This window comes from Desmodus rotundus, chromosome 7, assembly GCF_022682495.2.
Source record: "Desmodus rotundus isolate HL8 chromosome 7, HLdesRot8A.1, whole genome shotgun sequence".
Classification (NCBI taxonomy): domain Eukaryota; kingdom Metazoa; phylum Chordata; class Mammalia; order Chiroptera; family Phyllostomidae; genus Desmodus; species Desmodus rotundus.
Genome location: NC_071393.1, coordinates 19,646,625 through 19,667,822, shown reverse-complemented (window position 1 = coordinate 19,667,822; position 21,198 = coordinate 19,646,625). Strand labels below are relative to the sequence as shown.

At 49.0% G+C, this 21,198-nt stretch overlaps 2 protein-coding genes across 2 annotated transcripts in view; one reads left to right on the top strand and one right to left on the bottom strand.

The window, feature by feature from the left end:
* PI4KA (phosphatidylinositol 4-kinase alpha) overlaps positions 1 to 21,198 on the top strand; it is a 99,641-nt gene that overhangs the window by 37,134 nt on the left and 41,309 nt on the right. Inside the window, exons 18-19 of the mRNA XM_024557165.3 lie at positions 884 to 1,052; positions 3,597 to 3,647. Of these exons, the coding sequence (XP_024412933.3) occupies positions 884 to 1,052; positions 3,597 to 3,647 (220 nt within the window). The remainder of the gene's footprint in view (positions 1 to 883; positions 1,053 to 3,596; positions 3,648 to 21,198) is intronic.
* On the bottom strand, positions 8,323 to 19,486 carry SERPIND1 (serpin family D member 1). Its single transcript, XM_024557164.4, has 5 exons — positions 19,338 to 19,486; positions 15,316 to 16,211; positions 11,668 to 11,941; positions 9,824 to 9,968; positions 8,323 to 9,164 (listed from the first exon to the last, which is right to left on the bottom strand). Exons 1-5 carry the CDS (start codon positions 19,385 to 19,387, stop codon positions 8,973 to 8,975), a joined length of 1,557 nt encoding a protein of 518 aa, XP_024412932.1. The 5' UTR covers positions 19,388 to 19,486; the 3' UTR covers positions 8,323 to 8,972.

Here is a 21,198-nt window from a genome sequence, read left to right as displayed (position 1 = left end):
GCCATTCATTTGTCCTCAACCAGGAATTTGCCTATCTGTGAAATGGGTGCCTTTATCATGGCTGCCGTTTGCTCTGAAATTACTGGGGGCCAGACGGTGTGCTTAGTGCTTCATGGAAAGTTTAATTCCTCCTGCACCCTGGGAGAAAGGAATTATCCTTGTTTTACTCAGGAAGAAACTGAGGCTCGAAGATGCTGGCTGCTCACCCGGGTCACAAAGCATAGAAATGGCAGGTCTGGCTGCCCCCAGGACCCACAGGAGCCTGGCCAGCCTGGCTGGGTCACTGCATCTGGTTGAGGGGACATGTCAGCTCTGTGTCTGGAGTTTACGTGGAGCTGGCGTGTGTGATCACATGGCAGGTCGTCCCAAGACCACTGAGTACTTCCTAAGGGTCTGATGACAGCTAATACTAACAGCAGCCCAGCGTTGGGAAGAAGCTGATCATCGGTCAAAAGTTTTAGGGTTGATGGTGATGAATGAAGGCTCTATGTAATTTGAGGGGAAAGACAAGGGCCATCCAGAAAATGCCTGGAAGTACTTCCGTTTTTAATTATGTAGTAGGCCCTCGGCACTTGGACAGAACTGTCCAGAGACCTTTCTAAGTTCGCAACAGGCATTTTCCTGGAACCCAAAGAGTCCCCTGAGGCCCTTAATACATGTCAGGGGAGAGGGTCACAGCCATTCCTGCGGCAGCTGACTTCCCGCTAAGGGCCGTTGTTCACAAAGGTGGTGTGTTGGTCTCCTTTGGAGGCTTCTTTCCTCACAGATACTGGGGGGGCAGCGAGGCTGGCCAAGGTGGGTGGAGTCAGCCTGCCTCCTTCCTGCTTGGGGGTGGGGGTGGCCCCTGCCTTGCGGTGGCTGTCATCTCTCTCCCCCTCCCCAGGCACTGCTCCCTGGCGGTAATCAATGCCCTTGCTAACATCGCGGCCAACATCCAGGATGAGCACCTTGTGGATGAGCTGCTCATGAACCTGCTGGAGCTGTTCGTGCAGCTGGGGCTGGAGGGAAAGCGTGCCAGCGAGAGGGCCAGCGAGAAGGGGCCCGCCCTGAAGGTAGGAAGCAAGGTGGCCCAGCGGGTCGCCCTGTTGGCCAGGGCTGCGTCTTCAAGCGCCGTCTTGGTTGACGTGGCACTTTTTTTGTTTTAAGATTTGAACACATCTGATGTAGTATAAGAACAAAGGGGGTGAGGTTCTTTCTCAGGGGTGCTGACAGGGGTCGGGGAAAGGGTGACTTCCTTGTCAGATAACATCCAGCTCGTGGCAGCGGCCTCCCCCAGTCTAGGGTGATGAGGTGACAGCAGACTACTTATCACCCCCAACCCCATCTCTCCCTTCTTGCACATCTGGTAAAGTGCAAGAAGCAGAAGCCAGGGGCTGGAGGCTGTCAGCAGAACACAGTGACAAGGAGGCCAGTTTTGGCCCAATCTCAGGCTGTCCAAGGGAGGCAGGTCTGCGGGGAGAGACAGCATGTCAGGTCTCGAACACCCAGAGAGGCAGGTTGGAGAGGTTGAGGCGGGTTAAGCCTCTTACTCCATCACCTCCCCTTTGACATGTCACGTGGGTGCCAGTCCCTCCATCACATCTCCGCCCTCTTCCTCCTTTGTGTCCTCTCAACTCCACTCCCCTCCTCCCTCTGCTGTAGACAGTTACTGTTCACCTACTGTGTGCCTAGGGCAGAGGTCAGCCCACCTTTTCTGTAAGAGGCCAGATCGTCTATATGTTAGGTGTTGTGGGCCACGTGGTCTCCTTTGAAACCACTCAGCTCTGTTATAGTGGCATAACATAGCAGCCAGAGCCATGAAATAAATGGTGAGGGCTCTTATAAAACATTATTTCCAAGAACAGGTGGTGGGCCAGATTTGGCCACAGCCTGCAGTTTCCCAGTCCTTGTTCTAGGTGCCAGGGCCCCGGAAGCAAATAGACAAAGTGCCTGCTCAATGGAAGAAGATGGTGAAAGCAAAACGGGCAGCGTGCTGGGGGTTGTGAGGGCCTCCGAGGAGGCGGCGGCTCAGCTGGAACTGAATGAGAAGGATCCCTGTGTGTGAAAGTCTTGGCTGAGAGGGAATAGCTTATGCAAAAAGGGACCCTAAGGCCCTTTGCTCTCATTCAGCCTCGCTCTGCCAGGCTCCCGCCAAAGATCTGGGTGACTGATTTCTCAAGTCACCTGGGTGGTGCGCGGCTAGGCCCATCCTGATGTACAAGATACAAGATCATCTGTCATGTCCGGTGGGGCCTTTGGCTTTTGGCAGCAGGTTGAGAGGGCAACTCTAACGAGGCAAAGAGGCCCTCAGCACTGAGAATGCAAAGGCTGTAACCTGCCTGAGGGGTGTGTCTGGAGCCATTCTCCTTCTCTCTGCTGAGAACTGTACCTCAGTGCCAGCCAAGGACACCCCTGGGACCTGCAGGCTGCTCCCCTCTGCCTGCCCTCATGGGCTGGGGATGGAGTTTATGCCCACGGCAATGTGGGGATCCCTGGGTGCAAAGCTATGATTTCTGTTCTTTGCAAATAGTTTTTATTTACTGACCATGCAGGGTGAGTAGCAAGTATTCATTGAGCCCCTGCTACAGCTGATGGGCGTGAAGCACTTGGGACGGTGCCCAGCATGCAGTGGGTGCTCCACACGCTCAGCCACTACTGTTGTTTTGTTGTAGACAATAGACTGAATGTGCTTGGACACGTGCTTCTGTAATTTGACTTATCAGTGTGTACGGTAGTTTAGCCACGTTTGTGTTGTCTAGCCGGGGAGCTTCCCTTTTATTTAGTTATTTTTAAGCCCTAAATTTTTCCTAAGTTAGAAAGAATATATATTTATTGTAGAAAAGATACAGAAACCTATAAATAATAAAGCAAAAAGTGCTCATAACTCCTCTACTCAGATGTAAGCATTTTGACAGACTTCCTTCTAGATTTGTTATGCAAATGTATTGAGTATTTATTTTACATCATTAGGGTTTGTTTTATATAATTGAGTTACAACTAATTCATAGTATACTCTTAAGTCTTGATTTTTTTTCACTTAACATTTTTCGGACACTTCCCAAGGTGACTAAATAGTTTGCAGAAAGTTGTCTTTTTCACAGTGAGTGATACTTAATCATGCAGAGGTACCGTGATTTACGGTAATCATTCTACTGCTTGACATTTAAGTTGTTCCACTATTAAAATTATGCTGGATGAGCATCTTTATACATCTGTCTCTTTTTCTGTATATACCCCTCATCACTTCTTTTTTTTTTAATCCTCACCCGAGGATATGTTCATTGATTTTAGAGAGAGAGGACGGAAGGGGGTTAGGGATGAGGGGAGAGAGAGAAACACTGATGTGAGAGAGAAACATTGATCATTTGCCTCCCATACGCACCCGACCCAGATTAAACCCACAACATTTCAGTGTAGGAGATAACGCTCCAGCCAACTAAGCCACCCAGCCAGGGCTCTCGTCACTTCTTTCAGATTAAGGAATTCCAGCTTTATACAACCTTATGTCCTTTTTTTTTTCCTTTTATGAGATTTTATTTATTTATTTTTAGAGAGGGGGAAAGGAACTTTTTAAAAATAAGCATGCTTATCATTGACTCAATTCTGTTCCTTCCTAGGCTTCTAGCAGCGCTGGGAACTTGGGTGTCCTCATTCCTGTGATAGCCGTGGTGAGTACTCACTGATGGATGGGTTCAGACTCCACGTGCTGTGCTCACGGATTGAGTGCTGCACAGTGATACACAGCGAATTCCTTAGAAGAATGCTGTTCTGAGGTGCCAGTGATTCTGTCAGTGGGACTGTGTTTTAGTCACCACCAGCTCTGCTGTGACTGCCCCACAGGTGTGTGCCAGTGTGGCCACACCATCGGACTTCCTTTCTCTAAGCCCTTGCGGACCATCCTCAGCAGACTGACCAGGGAACCCCCTTCAGTTCCCTCCTGCATCGCTCCCAGGTCTGCGGTCTGACTCTGGGTTCCTCCTGTGTCTCACATTCCGCTGTGGTGCCTCTAATACAGGCGGGCTCCCGCTTTCCAGTCCTCCCGACCCCTTGGTCCTCAGGCCTTGAAGCTGCAGCTCTCAGACCTCTGGAGGGCATTGTTGGCACGGTGGGCCCAGCACGCTCTGGGGCATGGCCCCACCCAGCACCGTGATGGGCAGCCTGTGGTACGGACCCTGTCCCCTGCTATAGCACTGTCTGGTAGAGAGCCCGTCTCCATCTTTTCCTGTCTCAACCTGCAGCCACTTCTCAAGTGATTTTTATAAAAGTCACTTTTCTCTTTCTCAGTCATTCCCACTGCCAGTCCTGAGCCAGGCCCACCTTCTAGTTAAGCCCTTTCTTCTGCCTTCCGATCTTCTCCCACCTGCCCCAACCCCTGGCACTTTGAGTCTTGACCACCTACGTGTGTATCCCTTCACGTGCACACCAGAGGGGCCGACCTCTGAGATGCTGTGTGACTCAGGCAGGCAGGTGGAGAGGTGCCTCTGATCTCCGCAAAGCACTTTCTGTTCTTAACTACAGTCTGGCTCTTCCTTATTCTGCATCTGGGACTTCTCGGAGGTTTAATTTTAACTGGCCAGGGTGGATGAAAAACAGTAACTGATTGGTTATTGTCCTTCACCCTCAAGATGACACATTGCATTTTGCGGAGCATTCTGTTTCCAGTTCCTCTTCCTTCCGCCAGTCCTTTTCTCTCCTGTCCCTCACTCCAGTAAGTGGCTGGCTCAGGAAGGGAAGCAGAGTCAATTGTTCCCCATTGCATCTATGTGAGCACATTCTCTTCCTTAACATGCTTGAGGGGACGAGGGGGCGGGCCCTGTGTCGTGGTGACATTTCACCACCCATGTCGCTGTACTCAGGTGTTCTCCCACAGCCCTTTGAGACCAGGACTGGTTCTGCCGTGGTACTTTTCATCAACACCCTCATTGGTTAATTTTTAAAAACATCAATGTTTTCACTTTATACTTAACATTAACTAGTGTAAATTGAGTTTGGGCAGTGTCCCTGCACGTGGACCCTTTGTCTGACCTGGAGCGAGAGGTATAAAGTCCATGGCACTCCCTCAGCTTGTTCAAGGGGAGACAGGCCGGGCAGCAGGCACCACAAGGGAGCAGGTTTTGGCAGACAGAGCAAACCGGAGGTGACACTCACATCAGCGTACACCAGAATTCTGTGACTCGTGTGCTTGCAAGGTTTTAAAATGTTTAGCTGTTGTGATTTAGAGTTTAATAGATGAATAACAGAAACCTAGAGGAGGCATTTAGCACTTTCGGGGAGTGATGACTGGTGAGCTTGGCTTAGGGTCACAAGGGCCAGGGTCGAACCTCTGATCCTGTGTTCGGGATCCTGAGTGAGTGTCTCAGCCTGTCTACACTGCTCTGCCAGCAGAGCTCCTCAAAAAGACGGAGGTGGCCCTCTGAAGTTCTGGCCGAGTCAGGGTAGGCATAGGTGTCAGCAGTGATAGGCTAGAACATACTTAAAACACGACTGTTTCCTGCTGCAGGGACCTTCCGCGTGCATTTCACAGTGACCTTTTGCATGGATACGGAATAAGTATTATAGTTCTAACAAAAGTTAATGGTTATATTATGGGGGAGGAAACAAATATTTGATTCTGTTGCTCAACAAAGAGCACAGAGATCATGGGTTCTTGAATTTGCTTTCTGGTTACCCCTTGGACCTACTGGGAGAAACTAATTTCCAAAGGTTTTTTTTTAATGTTTTGTGTACTTTCCTTTTTTTTTTTTTTAAGAAAAAGATATTCTGTTTTGGATCTTTTGATAATAAAGTTCCCAAATGACTTTGTTTAGTGGAAGTGTCAGTGGGTTTGGGGCCGGAAGGCAGGGTGTCAGTCCTAATGCAGCTGTCCACTTATTTATCCGTGACCTTGGGAACCTGGAGGGAGTTGCTGGAACTGGGTCTTGTGATCTCTGAGGTTCCTTCCTGCTTAGGTTTGGTGATCTTTGTCTTGCAACTTCATGAATAATATTTCCTCAGAAATATCACTGACTAAATTGCTTTTCTTAGTGAATTAAGCATTTTGAAAGTTCTCTATTGCTTAGAGGGCTGATTGCTCTCCATTGTCAAGAAGTAATGATTTAATAACGTTCCTGCTGCTTGAAAAACACTTGTGACCTTGACTTAGAGCTAGTTGACCTGTGCTACTAGTAGTAGGTTCTTTTCTCAGTGCCTATAAAAAGGGGTTTGTGGACTAACAATTTTTAGATCATGGACCGCTCTGAAAGCTCTGCCCTCTCCCTCCAAAAAAAAAGATGCATCTGTTCACAAGGGTTAGCATTTCACTTCAAAAAGTTAAGTGGGAGAGACCCAGCCGTGGCCCACCTGTTAGGAACCCATGGGCTAGACACTGTCTCAGATGAAGATAAGTCACAGGAAGTCCTTACCTAGCTCTTGTTAACACTACACACAGATCTAAACTCTTCCCAGACATTAACTCACTTAATCCTCCCAACAATACTGCAAGGTGGATACTGTTATTATCCCCACTTTACAGATACGGAACTGAGGCACAGAACTTCTACTAAATGTCAGATCCAAGATTTGAACCCAGGCAGCTTGGTCCAGGGTTCTCTGAATTATAATATTCCACTGCCTTGAAAAATGGATCAGCTAGTTTCAGAAAGAGGGTATCCAAGGGCATTCTGAGTGGATATAAGTGAATGAAAAGCATGCAGAGTGGAGGGCCTTGACCTGTGCGGATGCAGGGTCATAGCAGAGCCTGGGCTGGTGCCAGTAGAGGTTGGATAGGAGACAGACGTGACAACGGGCTAGGCAGAGTTTTCTGAGGTAGGTACACTTGGGAATAGGAGGAGCAGAAGGAACCAGCAGCAAGATGAGAAATGTAGGACAAGCACCAGAAGAGAACAGTGTTGAAGCAAACTAGAGAAGGAATTCAAGGAGTGGGTCATTAGCAACCTCAGGTTTCACGTAGAGGCCAAGAGGGTATGACAAGGGAAGACTCGACCTCAACCCTGTACTGGTCAGCAGATGGAGGCAGAGGCAGGTTTGGGTGCAGGAAGTTGGAAGGGGAGCATGCAGAGAGGGTTAGCAGTGAAAAGCAGGGCCTGGGGCAGATCACTGTACTTCTATGAGCTTTAGTCGCTTCTTGAGCTGCAAAAAGGAGGCAATGACAGTTCAAACCTGTCAGTGTCCATGTGAGATAACCCTGGGCACACCCATCCCAGTGCCCCCTACACTGGGTAGCACCAGGTGCCCCCCTTTTGCTGCCCCCCCGACTGGTATTGGTCTCATCGGGTCAGAGGCCCTCTGTGACAAGACTCCACACATGACCCTGGAGTCAGCCCAACCTGCACTTGAACCCTGGCCCTACCACTCACTGGAGGGGCATCTTGGCAGGGTTCGGCACCCTGCTGGACCGGATCTTGCTCCTCTGTAGAGAGAAAGCCTGACTGGGGAGGTCACAGTTGGACAGCCACATGCACAACGCTTGTCATGGTCTCCCTGGCACTGCCCATCATCCCCAGCGCTCTCGAATTCTGAGCAGCCTCTTTGGATTCCACCTGTCTTACCCAGGCAGCAAAGAATCCAGAAATGGACTCCTCAGATGTTGTTTGCCTAATCAAACCAGACAGGAGCTGAGAGTCTCCCAGTGTCCAGGGATGAAAGCCAAAATGTACCCCACATAAAGACTGGCATTTCATGTTAAAGGGACTTATTTAAGAAAAAGAAGATCAAAACTATGAACAGTAAATGACAACAAACTCACAACTATCAACAACTGAACCTAAAAAGAAGAGACGAAGCAAACTACTAGAACAGGCACAGAATCACAGAAATGGAGACCACCTGGGGAGTTATCAGTAGAGAGGAGGTGGGGGGACAATAAGAGAAAAAAGTACAGGGAACAAGAAGCATAATTGGTGGGTACAAAATAGACAGGGGAGGGTAAAAATTGTATAGGAAATGAAGAAACCAAAGAACTCACATGTACAACCCATGAACATGAACTAAGGGGTAGAATGCTAGAGGGAGGGGTGTGTAAGGTGGAGGGGGATAAAGGGGAGGAAAAAAATGGGACAACTGTAATAGCATAATCAATCAAATATACGTTAAAAAAATAAATAAAATCTCTTTAAAAAGTAAAAAATAAAAACCCCAAAAACCAAGACTGGCGCTTCAGGAATTCCCCACGCAGCACCATGCAAGCAAGCGGCCCTGCCCGTGGGATTTGGCGGTACTCACCCGCGAACGTGGCCTGCAGGAGTCACCGCGGAGAACTCGAGGGGCTTTTTCTCAACCTCTGTCATTTCTGGGGATATCAGCTCTTTTGAGTTTGGCCTTTCTTGGTTATTTGAGCTTCAGAAGTTAGAATTATAACATACACAGTAAAAGTGGTGATGTTTATTTAGCTCTAGGGCAGGAGGCAAGGCCATGTGTACATACTGCCCTCAGGGCAGCAGGGAGGCGACCGCAGGAGTACAGACGACAGCATCAGGTCAGAAGGTTGGGCCTTTGCGAAAATTGAGCCCTACTGCCCAGGGCACCCCTTGAATGTCACAGGGTGGCCTCTCTCCTGGGCATCAGGAATGGTGATGTCTGTGCACCATCCTTGAGAAAGGCGAGACATTAGTCATGCCGCTCGTTTCTGTGTTCTGGGTGTAGATGAGGAGCCCTGGCTGAAAAAGGCTTTGAGTGATAGAGCCAGGTGTGCAAGGATGGGGACTGCAAGGGACGGAAGTGCCCAGGGAGGTATGTATTGCTGACACCCTCTAGGTAACAGCTGACACGCTCCAGGTACATTAACTGCTATGAACTGACAGCGTTGGTCACTAGGCAGAATTGACTCCAGCAAGCCTCTCAGTTGTTGCTCAATCTCTTCTGTCACGTGGGCCTCAGTTTCAGAATGGGAGCCTAAACCACAAAGGTCCTGATGCCCAACATCCCCATTCTCACTGTTAGAAGGGAAACAGAATTACAGAGTTCCCACAGAACGTGAGACACCCAGACCTCCACCTTTAAGACTTGGTGGGGTTGGCGACTCTCCCCATGAAGAGCAGGCAGCTGGTGCGGTGCTCATAGACGAGAAACAGAAAGGGGCGGTCCACGGTGAAACGGACCTGGGTCGTCAGCGGCATGAACCCCACTGTGGTGACGGCAGCGGCTTGGGTGCCCTCCTCATTCACTGTGATGGTACCTTGGTGCTTGAACTGTTTCAGAAGGGAAAGAGAAGTTAGATTCTGTCAGGTGGAGTCGCATCTCCTTCAGGGAACAGGTGGAGTCCACATACAAGGCACAGACCACATCTGGTCAGAGTGACCCTTGAAATGCTTTCTCATCTCCTGTCAGGTATGGTCATTGTGTTTAGAGGCCATGATGTTTAAATATTTATCTTTAAACCCTAGCATCATCGTCATTCTTGCTGGTGGTCACAGTATGGGCAGTCTGCTAGCCAAGCCAGAGGGGCTTCAGGCACCATGTCCTTACATGCTGGGGTGCGCTGCCAGGGGAAGGATGGGGCCGGGAGCTGCACGGCATTTGGACTAGTGCTCTCCCCTTTTTGCGGGGTGCCCATCGTTGGTGTGTTAAGCTCAGTGTGCAGTGTCTCTGCTTGTATTTAACGGGTCTTTCATGATTCAGCTGGGAGTAGATATTTCAGACTGGAGCACACACCGCCTCTCCGGTGTCCGCAGGGGCAGGGCTGAGCCCCAGGCTGCTTCCTGAGACGGACCACCCTGCCCACTGTGTCTGGCAGACTCAAGGAGAGCAGACCCAGCTCCCCCAACATGTGAAGTTAGGGCTGGGCAGTAGGAGGCTGTGCTGGGGGCAGACCCCGGGGCTGGGGCAGAGGGCAGAGGGGAGAGGTTACCAGGTCGATGGTGATCCTGTGGTCCGAGATTCCTGTCATGTTGCTGTTTTTATCAAACAGCGCTGTGACCCCCATTGACTGCAGGGCCTCCACCAGGTTGTAGTTCTTCTCCAGCTTGAATTTGGGCAGGAGCACCTCTCGAGTTCTGGTCAGAGAATAAGAGGGGGCCCAATGTGGTGAACCACCAGTTACAAAAGAATCTTTTTTTTTTTTTTTACATGCACCCAGGGGTGGTGCATTTACCACAGAATTGACACAGCACTTGTTAACACATCCTGGTACTGTCAGTTGAGGAGTTTGGAAAGACCATCTTGCTGGAATTCCAGGTACTGAGAATTGAGGCATGTTGCTGCTATGTAGGCATTTCCTCTGTACTGTGTGGTTCATGCCCTATCTTCCCGGTCAGCAGCAAACTGCTACTGGCTTATGGTTAGAGAAGGCATCTGAAGTAATTCTGTTTGGGGTCCTAATTCCAGCCATTCCTTATTTTGTTTAATTAAGGTCAGTGCACTTAAAAAAAGCACCCTTTCTATACCAGACAGTGCTAAGCATTCGCATTCTTCGCCTCAACTCATTTAGTCCTCAGCTGGATAGACAGCAACAACAGTGCCTTTGGGGGCAAACCCAGCCTTCTCAGGGAGAAAGAAACGTGGCATGCTATGCCGCTTCTCCAGAGCTTGCTCTCATTGTGGCAATCCCGAACTCTCGTGTGAAGCAGTGAAAACATGAAGGTGGTATGTCAATGTCTGACCAAGTAGAAGAGATCTAACCACGAGAGCCATCCAGGAGGGGATGTGGAGCAGGGGTATGTCTGTGGCCTAGAAGGCTGCCCCTCCTTGAGAGCTGCGGGGTGGGTCTTACTGTGTGAGCAAAGCCTGTAGGGAGTGTGAGGCTGTGGTTGAGCTGGGGTGCAGGAGGGCACCAGGCAGGGTGGGAGGGTGGGGGGGGCAGAGCAGCCCAAGAAGCTGGGCTGTATCCTGTGGGTGGGGGTTCACAGAGAGTTTATGAGAAGAGGCGGGCAGAGATGGTGTCGAGGGAGTGCTGTTCCGGTGGCCAGGGTCTGGGTGAACTGAGGAATGGAAACGGGCAGGCTTGTTAGGCCTTTGTAGACTCAGGTTTAGAAGGAAAATTGTCAAGGCCTGATAACTAATTGGCTACCTGGGCAAATACCTTCCTCTAAGGTCCTGCTTCTCAGTTTACTGTATTCTTGTCCCAAAAGGAGATCCACACTAGATTTACTTCTTAATATGGGCCTAGCCAGTGTCCAGTGACACAGAGAGGAACTTCTGTATTTTCTGCCATGATCCAACAACACTCTTAATAACTGTTTAACCTGTAGTTCTGACTGTGGAGTAATAAATAACAATAGAGGAAAATCATGCAGGACATGTCCTTAATGAGTTAGGACCTCAGTTCCTTGGGTGGGGGAGGGACACCTCCCAGGTTCCAGCGCTCTGAGGGATGCTTGCCATTGCTTTTCTGTTTATGTCCCTCAGTGGCCCTGGAAAGTGAGGGGGTCATGCCACTTTTTGGATGACAAAGCCAGGGCTCAAAGGAGGCCACAAAGCAGGCACATGGCAGAGCCAGGGCTGTCTCCAGGCTGACTCTAGGTCGCCTGCCCCTAACTTCTCTCATTATGGAGAACAGACGTGTTTCTCACAGATGCTCGGATTGCCTCTCACCGAGCAAGAAGTTGGGGACGAATGAACAGAGTGGCCCGGTGTGGCAGTTCTTGAGTACTCAGACAGACTCCTCCCTTTTTCTTAAAATGGCCAAAGTCACAGTATTCCTGGGCTCCCTCGGGGTCCTGGAAATCACAAGAACAAACACTCAACCCGAGGTACCTGTTTGTCATGCTTTTCTGCCATCTCTCCACCACCTGGGGTGTCAGCTGCGTCTCGAGGGTCTTCATTCCAGACAGCTTGTGCGGGACCACAATTAGCATGCTGATGCCCCCCACGTACTCCAGCTGCAGGACGTCACAGTCCAGCTCCTGGTCATTTGCCGCCAGGAAGTTCCCCTTGGTCTGCATCATGGAAGCCTTGACCACCTCTCGCTCGTTCAGCCGGAAGTTGTGGTTGTGGGTCATTTCCATTGGGAATTTATTTACCCAGGACCCTGTGAAGTCAACAGGAACGGGGCTTTTCTGAAAATGTTCTTTTAGAGCAATGGTCTTCACGTGTAAGCATGCATCAGAAGCCCATGGGGCTTATTTGGACTGTAGGGCCCTCCCCCAGAGTTTCTGATCTCAGAAGTCTGCTTTGGGCCAGGAACTGGCCTTTCTAACAAGTTCCCAGGTGATGCTGAGGCTCCTGGTCTGCACACCACACTTTGAGGACCACTGTTTTAGAGGATTCTAAGGTCAGAACACTAACATACTTGTAGGAAGCATGATAATGACGGAGAGGATGAATAGACTGGAGTAGATTCTGGGTTGGATGCCGACAATAACTAACTGACCCTAGCAGGACACCTGACTTGCCTGGGCCTCTACTTGTTCATCTGTAAAATGTGTATCTTTGAGCTCATGGCAGAAGATCTGTTCTGATGGCTTTTGTCCCCGACACTGCAATTCTGCAAGAACTAACGGGATGCACTGGTGATGCAACACTGCCATCAAGATCTTCACTTTAGATCTGGGTGCAGCACTGTGTCTCCAGGGAGATAAGACTCATTGAGCTCCAAGATGCTAGTAACCAGTAATGATGGGTGCCTTACAGTTCAGACCTGGTGCTGTGTCAGGCATTCTTCTAAGCACCTTCCCTGTGTTACCTCATTTTCTCTTCTAGCCACCGTATGGAGGTGGTGCTTTTTATTACTAGCCCCATTTTACAGGTGAGGCAACAGGCACATGATGGAGCAGCTCGTTCAAGGTTTCCAGCTGGTGGGTAGATCAGCTGGATGAGACAAGCAGGAGGTTCCTTTGGAGGAAGTTTAAACACCACTGCTTCTCATTTGCAGCTCGGTTTCCCCTTCCTTGAGGTAGCCTCTGCCCAGGGCTTTGCAGCACTGTTCACTCGGGCTGTTCTGTGGGGCGGGTAGCTATCCTGTGCATGGAGGTAGGATGTTTATCCTGTAGGACGTTTAGCAGCATCCCTGCCCTAACTTCCGAAACTGTCCCTAGGTGCTAGGAGTGCTTCCCCTTCTGCCCCAGGTTGTGACAACCACAGATGTCTCCTGACATTAGCCCTGGGAGCAGAATTGTTCCCCAGTTGAGAATCACTGCTCCTGCAGTTCTGATGGAGCTGTCTGGTGTGTCCTGGGATTCTTTCCTTTGACTTCCTGTTGAGGCCTAACCTCTGTTTTCTTGTGCTTTACAAAGCAGTTATAACATTTGAAATTAAAATCAAATTAGTAACAAATTTGGGAGCTAGAGATTAAAATTACTCTTTTAGACTCTCCTCTCCTTTGATAAGCATCCATGAAAAACTGGATGTTACTAGCATTTCATCCCTCTGATTCCCAGGACCAAATTAAGTTACCGTTCCAATATGATGGGAAAAAGAAGCATGTATTGTTTGCCACTTTTACACTTCGGTAGGACTCTGTTTACTAAGTTCAGGAGATTGTAAGCTGACCCTCCCAGCTGTTTCTCCAGCCCCTTTGCAGTTGGGACGGCTTGCCGCTGTGCATCTGCCTGCCCCTCAGCACCCAGCCAGCCTAGTGCAGGGGCTCTCGGGGCCCAGGGGTGCCCCACAGACTGGTAGGGCCAAGGGCTTTGGTGTCCAGATGCCTGTTCTAAAGTCATCCCTAAACAGAATTTCATTGCTTATGGAAGTAAAATAAATGTCACTAGCACTATATACATACTTAATATATAATATCGGAATCTACGTTTTTTCTCATCCAGGTTTATTGGGGCCTTGCTGCCCTGGGCTCACGTGTGGCGTCAGCATCACTATGTCTTGCAGTGCCACCCACGGCCCTGCCAATGGGTGTCATCTCTGTGATAAAGGGGAGGAAACTGAGTCACAAAGACCGTGAACGGCTTACCTGAGGTCACACAAATAAGAGAGGGCGAAGCCAGGGCTTAGACTGCAGTTTGCTCACTTCTAAAACTTGTATGTAAAACTTGGCCTGCTAGCCAGTAATGGAGTGTGTCTGTGTCCGTCGTGTACACGGGTGCCCTCCACTGTCTGCACGTAGAGCAGCCCTGTGAAACCTCTCGTGAGCCAAAATGGTGCGACGTGAAGAGCCCCCGTTTTCCTGAACTGAAAGAAATCTGAAGAGTATTTTCATTTTTATGAAAAAAAGCTGTCACTGTACTAATGTAGCTCTTTTGTAAAGGGAAAATGGTAACTTTCGGGAAGTTGGGGACACCTGCGTAGCACGTGTGCCTGTGTATCTGTCACAAATCTTTGGTTCCACCCACCACAAGGAAGCATGGTGCTTGACTGTTGTGGGGAATCAGCCCAAGGGCCCGGCTCATTCCTGTGGTCTTGGTTTCTTCAGCCCTCCTTTGCCCATCTGGTAGAATACCTGCCTGGCACAGCTGTTGGGAGGCCTTGGCATAGGCACAAAGCAGTGTATTGGCCCATTGAGGGGTGCTGGCCCCACAGCAGCAGCCAAAAGGGACCTGAGTCCTTGGCCCATCTGGACTGTTATAGACTGGCCTGTAGCTGACCACCCAGGAAGCATGGCCTCGCGGGCCCTGGGGACTCGCCCTAGCTAACTCTTGGAGGCAGAGAGGAAAGTGGTCTGTGTCACAGGGGCCAGTTGTGATGCCAACTCATTCCTATGTCTGCCCTCCAGCTCTCCAGGCTCATAGAGGGAGGTATAGGTTCCTTGTTCAGGTCCCAGTTGAGGGCATTTTAACAGAGAGGTCTGGATGTTACAAATCTGTGCCCATTAATTTCTAGGACTCCAGGGGTCTTGTGTACGTATAGTAAAGGGGGAGTAGCCTCTTTAAAAAGTATGTTGGTGCCTAGCCTAGAAGAGTTGCTCTAGAGATAATAGTTTATTTGCCCCCCCACCTGCCCAGTCCCCAAAACAGTTGTGGGTGTTACTGTCGGTTACTCACGCTGAAGAGTTCTCACTGCAGCCTTTTGTCCGTGTTCCTGCTTACTGATAATTGGGCAAGGGGATGAGAAAAATCCAGGATGGCCAAATACTAAAAAGATTTTTGTATTATTTTTTCCAATTCAGCGAAGTGCTGGAGATGGCCTGCCTGGGGTGACCCAGCTGTGCACTGGGAGTGCCATTTTACTTCTGTGTGCCCTGAGTGGCTCCCTCCGTGACGTGCGGGTGCTAATAACCGTAACACTCTCACAAGGCTGTGAGGGCTCGGGGAGTGTAAGGAACAAATAGGGCTCAGGTAAGCGTCGGCTCCCTCTGTCACCTCCTCGTGACCTTCCCCGTCTCTGCGAGCTGACCTGGTATCTTGGTTTCCTGGATAAATCAGAGCTAGAACCCTGTCCTTGGCATTCAGTCCACCTGCATGTGTACTAACAGAGTGAGCTGCACCTTTGCTTTGAGAAACACAAAACTATTACCTTTAAAGTAGATGCAGTTTAAAATCATCATCTGCGTGGCCGGGTCTATGTCCTCCAGAGCGTCTCTAATGAGGCCCTTGGTGAGCTTCAGAATGTGGTTGTTGGTCTTCGATACGAAGGCAGGGTCTGAGAAGTCAGCTGCTTGGGCCTCGGCAAAATAGTACTCTTTTACTTTAGTTTCGAAGTCATTCAGGATGGGAAACTGCTTCTGTATGTAAAGGTCATTGACCGACCGCAGCGTGTACCCAAAATTCCTCCTGAAGAGGCGATGGGTCAGCTTACGGAAGAGATTGTGAATGGTCATGGTCTCGTACTTGCTGCTGGCGTTGACGAAGTCCTTAAAGTGCAAAACCGAGTGCACTTGTTCGTGCGTCTCCCCCTTCAGGCCCAAGGAAATCATTCCCATGGCGGTAGAAATGCCCACGGGGGCTATGAAGATGTTGTCGGAGTTACTGGTCTGTTCCCTCAGTGCTCGGTAAAGGTTAAAAGCGAACTTGGCGTTGAGGATGTTAAGGCGCTGGATCCGGGTCTTGCCCGGGAAGAGCTGCAGGATGTTCCCAGCGCTGGCCTCGGAATCTGTGGGCAAAACCACGTCGATGATGTCAATGTAGTCGTCGTCTTCACTGAGCAGCTTCTCCAGATCGAGATAGTCCTCGTCCTCCTCCCCCTCTGTGATCCAGTCATTCGTGACCGTGTTTTCCTTGTGGAAGTCGGCGGGGAGAAGGGGCATGCTCAGGTTTTTGCTCTTGAACGGCCCCCATTGGGGATCCACAGACTTGGAACCTTTCCCTCCTTTCTCAGGCTGATCCACCAGGCCGTCGTGCCCACACACGGACGTTATTACGAGAGAAACAATGAAGGGTTGGAACGGGCATTTCATTTTGGCAGAGCTAAAGCTGAGAGGGAAAGCGTGACATGTCAGAGGCGGCCTAGCAGACCCCGCCCCGCCTCTGCGGGGCTCCCATAGCAAGTCCCTGTGGCTCTGACCCAGGAGGATCCCTGGGAACGCCAGTCTTGACCCATTTTCGGATTATGGACTTTGAAGAGAATCTGGTGAACATAAACAGACATTAACCTCGTGTGCGGGCTTTAGAAAGCTGCCCGAAGGATCCGTGTGCCCCTAGATGAGAACCCCTCTCTTTTCAAGGTTTGCAGAGCTGTGACGGTCTAAAATCCTGAGGGCTCAGAGGCCCCGGGGGGAGGGTTTCTTTTTTGTTCATTCACTAGACTTTATCTCCTGTCTTCACACAACATATCGGGCACGGGAGGCTTACAGGTCTCCCCCACAAGGAGCTCTCCAGCAGCCGGGGAGGGGACAGACATGCACTAAAGCAGGGGCTCTAATAAGGACACTACCAAAGCAGGCGGGGGTGCAGTGTGAGTCTGGGATGCCGCTCTGCCTCCTGTAGTGGGAGTAGGGGTACCGGGAGGGTCAGTTTTCATACGTACCCTGCGGCAAGCCTGTCTGTATCTACTCATCCTCTGCCTGTTGCGAGGAAGGATTTGACTCCGCTTGTCAAATCTCTTTTGCCTGCCAAACGGCTTTGTCTTTTATCTTGCTGGTTCCTGGTTACTAATTGCATCCTGGGTAGATGAGCTGTTATTTGATGCTTCTGTGTTTTCCCAGGATAGTGACACTGTTTGTAATGCTGTGCACTCCTGCACTGTCCCAGCCTCTGGTTACCCCAGGAAGAGTTGTGACTTACTAAGTTCGTTGTGTGTGTGTTCCCATCTCCTGTTAGATATTCAAAGAACAGAATATCTGCTTCCAGTCAAGGCCACATAGGAGTTACTGCTCCTGTTAAGGACCTGTTTGGACTTACCCGGCCTGAGGATGGGACTCGCTGTATGGATACCCCACTGGAAGTGCTCTGAGTTTGTTGACGTTGGCAATGGCAGCGACTCTTGGTGCAGCCCCTGCCGGATGCCTGGCGCTGCATAAGGCGCTTTGTCTGTGTGACTTAGCCCCAGCAGCATTTTACATGTCGGGGTACTGAACCTGCAGCTGTGGCTACATTGCAGCCAAGTTGGTTGAACCTCCCCCTCAACAAACACACTCCTCGTTGAGCGCTCTTCCTGTTCGTCCTAGAGGGCGCCAGGACTGGTGTCCCACCCTTAGTCACCCTTCTTGGGGCTTCCCCTACAGCACTGCTGAGATTACTGCTTCACCTGTTCTGTGCACAACTGAGAGGCTTTTGAATTGCGTTTTGGAGAGGGGAAGTCGTGTCGTTTCTGGCTTTGAAAATGCCTGTTTTTTCATGCACCTCCCACCCCCAAGGCGAGCTGCGGCTGCAGAACCACACGTGTAGCCTGCCCGTGAGGCAGTTTCTAATGTGCGTGGCTGCAAGCAGACTGGGCCCAGTTCCCAGATAGAACTGGGCGTAGGTATCGGTGGTTCTACACTTTCCAGAGTTGGAAAGGAAGAAAGTAACTGACTGGGTGGAAGTCTCCTGACGAGGCTGCACTGAAAAGTATCCTTCTCAGATAAAAAATAGGTTTAAACATAAACCCAACTTGAGGAAATAAGAATTTGGGAAAAGGAATGTGAGACCAGATAGGGGACAGAGGTGAAGACATTCATATTTTTATCCTGTGCTCAGACGGTACCGTATTTTGCCGAGTATGATGAGCACTTTTCGCCCAAGTTTTTTAGGGAAAGATGAGTATGCACATTATGCATGAGTAGTACTAATTCCATAGCTGTGTAAATGTTTTTAATTCTTTTATTTATGCTTATGCGTTAAAAGTGTAACTCTAAAGAGCAGTAATGATATCCATATGCAAAATAATACCCTGGAATATGATCATTGGTTTTGTTTCTAAAAATAAATAAATAGATAGATAAATATTTTTATATATATATATATCTAAAAAATAAAAGGTTTTTTTTCCTGAAAGTTTTGGCCAAAAATGTGGGTGCGCACTATACATGAGAGCGCATTATATACGGCAAAATACGGTATATTCGGAAGCTTCTTATACCCCGTTCCTCCACTTTATGATGAAAAGCTGAAAGTGCTTTTCATTATTCCCTTATCAGAGGAAGGAGAAAACATGTCTGATATTTCCTGTGAATATGAAACCAAAGATCTCAACGGTAAATCTTCCTGTTGTCCCCGTTCCGTGTAACATGTAAGAATTATGTAAGAATTCCGTGTAACACGTGTAGCATGTAAGAATTATGTAAGGTACTTTAAAACTTTCACTAGGTTGTTTTTAAGTCCAGATTACGATCTTTGAAGAGAAGCATTATTTTTCAAAGGCCTTAAATCATTCTGAAGTTTGTTTTTCTGGGAATTCCGTAAGGCGCTTTCTCATGGCGATTGCATGAAGCGGGGTGGAGCGTTTCAGTTATACAGCAGAGTGTAACACCGGGACGCCCGTGTTCCTCGTGGCCATCGTCCCGAGGCCCAAACAGGGCAGGTATAGTGCGAGAGAAGGAACTGCCTGAAGTTTTTAAAGCCTTTAATTTTGAAATAACTGCAGGCTTCCAGAAAAGTTCAAAGAAGAGCATGTAGGACAACCCCTGTGTTCCCTTTTCCCAGATTTTCTCCTGTGGAGCAGCAGTTTCATCAGTCCCTTCTTCTCTCGCCATGTATGTGTGTGTACACACACGGGCACACACATACGCCTTTTTTTTTTTTTTGCCTGAACCATTTGAGAGCAGGCAACTTATATTAGGTCCTTCTAACTTTTCATTCTAATCTTTTAGGGAAAAATGCCTGAGAACAAGGATATTCTTATGCATCATCCCACCACAGTTATCCAGTTCAAATAATTTAACATAGGTACAATCCTGTCGTGGTCTAATGCCTGTTCTTAATCTCGTCAGTTGTCCTAATAATATAACTGTACAAAACTTTATAATAGGCAGATTGAAAAGCTAAAATCACTTGTTCATTTCTAAGATAGTATAGAAAGCTTTGAGTTTGCAGTTTGACAGAGAAGTGCATGCACAGTTGCCCATCTCTAACCTCAAATAAGAATTTATAATCAGCAGAAATGTCAGAAACCGAACTCACCTCTGTGCTTCTGAGAAGTGTGTTGCAGAGACGAAATAAGCCAAGGTCATCCAGCACTGTTTCAAAGTGAACTTTGGTGCTGGGCCGTTGTTGCGTATCTTCCAAAGTAAATACGTCCCAAATCAAACACCACTCAACTAGCTTTGTCAGCACAAACCCCTTAACTGTCTTTGATTACCGCTGAGTGACATGTGACTCCTCGGCCCCAGTTCTGGCCTAGCTGATGTTTTGAATGCCTGACTGTCACGTGCTGATGGGAGCAGTCTCACTGAAGCCACCACATTCTAGAGATGCTCTTCAGAGCTCCGGGGCTGAGTTACTTCAGGGACAGTAGCAATACTGCTTCCATGAAAGTAGAAGCCACTTGTCTGCCCTGCAGCTATGGATTTTCCCTCTAGGATGCTCGCAGCAGCGTCTGACTTCGCCCTGGTCTCCAGGACTGACATGGCTGCTAGGCAGGCAGGTGTCCCCATCCTTTTGAGCTCAGTGGAAAGTGAAGAGGGAGAATGAGACTCATGCTCAGCCTACGTTGGTTATTATCACTTTCACAAAGCGTAGTTTACTCATAGAAAAGATCTGGAGGGAGACACAGCCAACTTTTAACATTGGAAATAGGCAGGTGGAAAGCTTTCATTTTTATTCTATATACTTGTTCGTTGGAACTTTTTTCTCTGGGTGTTTATTACCTTTGTTATTATTAAATTAGTAGCCAGTAAGGTTTCCTGCATATCTAGATGTCTGATCATGTAGTCCACTGCTGCAAAAACTGGATTTTAACCCTTAATGACACTTTGGATGTTTGGGATCTGTTCCCCATGAGAGGTGTGTGGTTTGGGCTCTTGTTGTAAAGCAGGACCTTCTATCACGCGTGCTCCACTGTTTGCTTTCCAGTTGCAAGGTTTGCCTCATAGTTAGATACACGAGGTCTGTCCAGGAGGTATCCAGCCATGTGATATGAAAAATAGAGACATTTATTAAAGAAAATACAAGATATAAGAAACAGCCCAGGCTGGTGTGGCTTAGTGGATTGAGTGCTGGCCTGCAAACGAAAAGGTCTCTGGTTCGATTCCCAGTCAGGGCACATGCCTGGGTTGCAGGCTAGGTCCCTGGTTGGGGGCGTGTGAGAGGCAACCAATTAATGTTTCTCTCCCTCTCTTTGTCCCCTCCCCTCTCTCTAAAAAATAAATAAAATCTTTAAAAAAGATACAAGAAACATTGTACATAGGACAATGATACCTCGGTCCCTTTCAGAGTGGGCACCTTGGGACCTCACACAGTTCTCCCAGTCGCCATCAACAGCCTCGTCATATCTTCCTGAATCTCATTGATGGTCTGAAATCTCTTCCCTTTCACAGGAGATTTTAGTTTGGGGAAAAGCCAGAAGTCACAGGGCGCCAAATCTGGGCTGTAGAGGGGCTGAGTCACCTGGGTGATGTGATTTTTGTCAGAAAACTGCACAAGACGTGATGCACGAGCGGGCACATTGTCAGGGTGAAGCCGCCAAAATCACCAGTTGCCCAGAAGCTGCAGCCTTCTGAGTCATCTGACTAGTTTGTGTGGAGGAATATTCAAGCTTCACCCCAAATTTGATGCAGATTCATTGCTCCACTCGCTCAGTCATTTTTAATGCAATGCCACACGGAACACATGCTCTCTCAGTGGTGTCTGCCGCCCCTACTGACTAGTACCAAATGACTTTCCAGAAAGAGTTGTACCAATTTATAACCCTACGAGCCACATGTGAAGGTGCCCATCTCACTGTGTTGTCCCTCCCCCACATCCGCAGTAGGGGTGATCACCTCTCCCACTTCTGTGTCCCTGGCCCAGGGTCTGACCTATACTCAGTGCTCGCTCATAAGTT

Coding starts and splice junctions, on each gene's coding strand:
- SERPIND1 (XM_024557164.4), bottom strand. CDS start 19,387: ATGACCTTGGCTTATTTCGTCTCTGCAACACACTTCTCAGAAGCACAG. Junction 16,212..19,337: donor CACTTCTCAGAAGCACAGAG/GTGAGTTCGGTT, acceptor TTTCCCTCTCAG/CTTTAGCTCTGCCAAAATGA. Junction 9,165..9,823: donor ACAGGATCACCATCGACCTG/GTAACCTCTCCC, acceptor CTTCTGAAACAG/TTCAAGCACCAAGGTACCAT.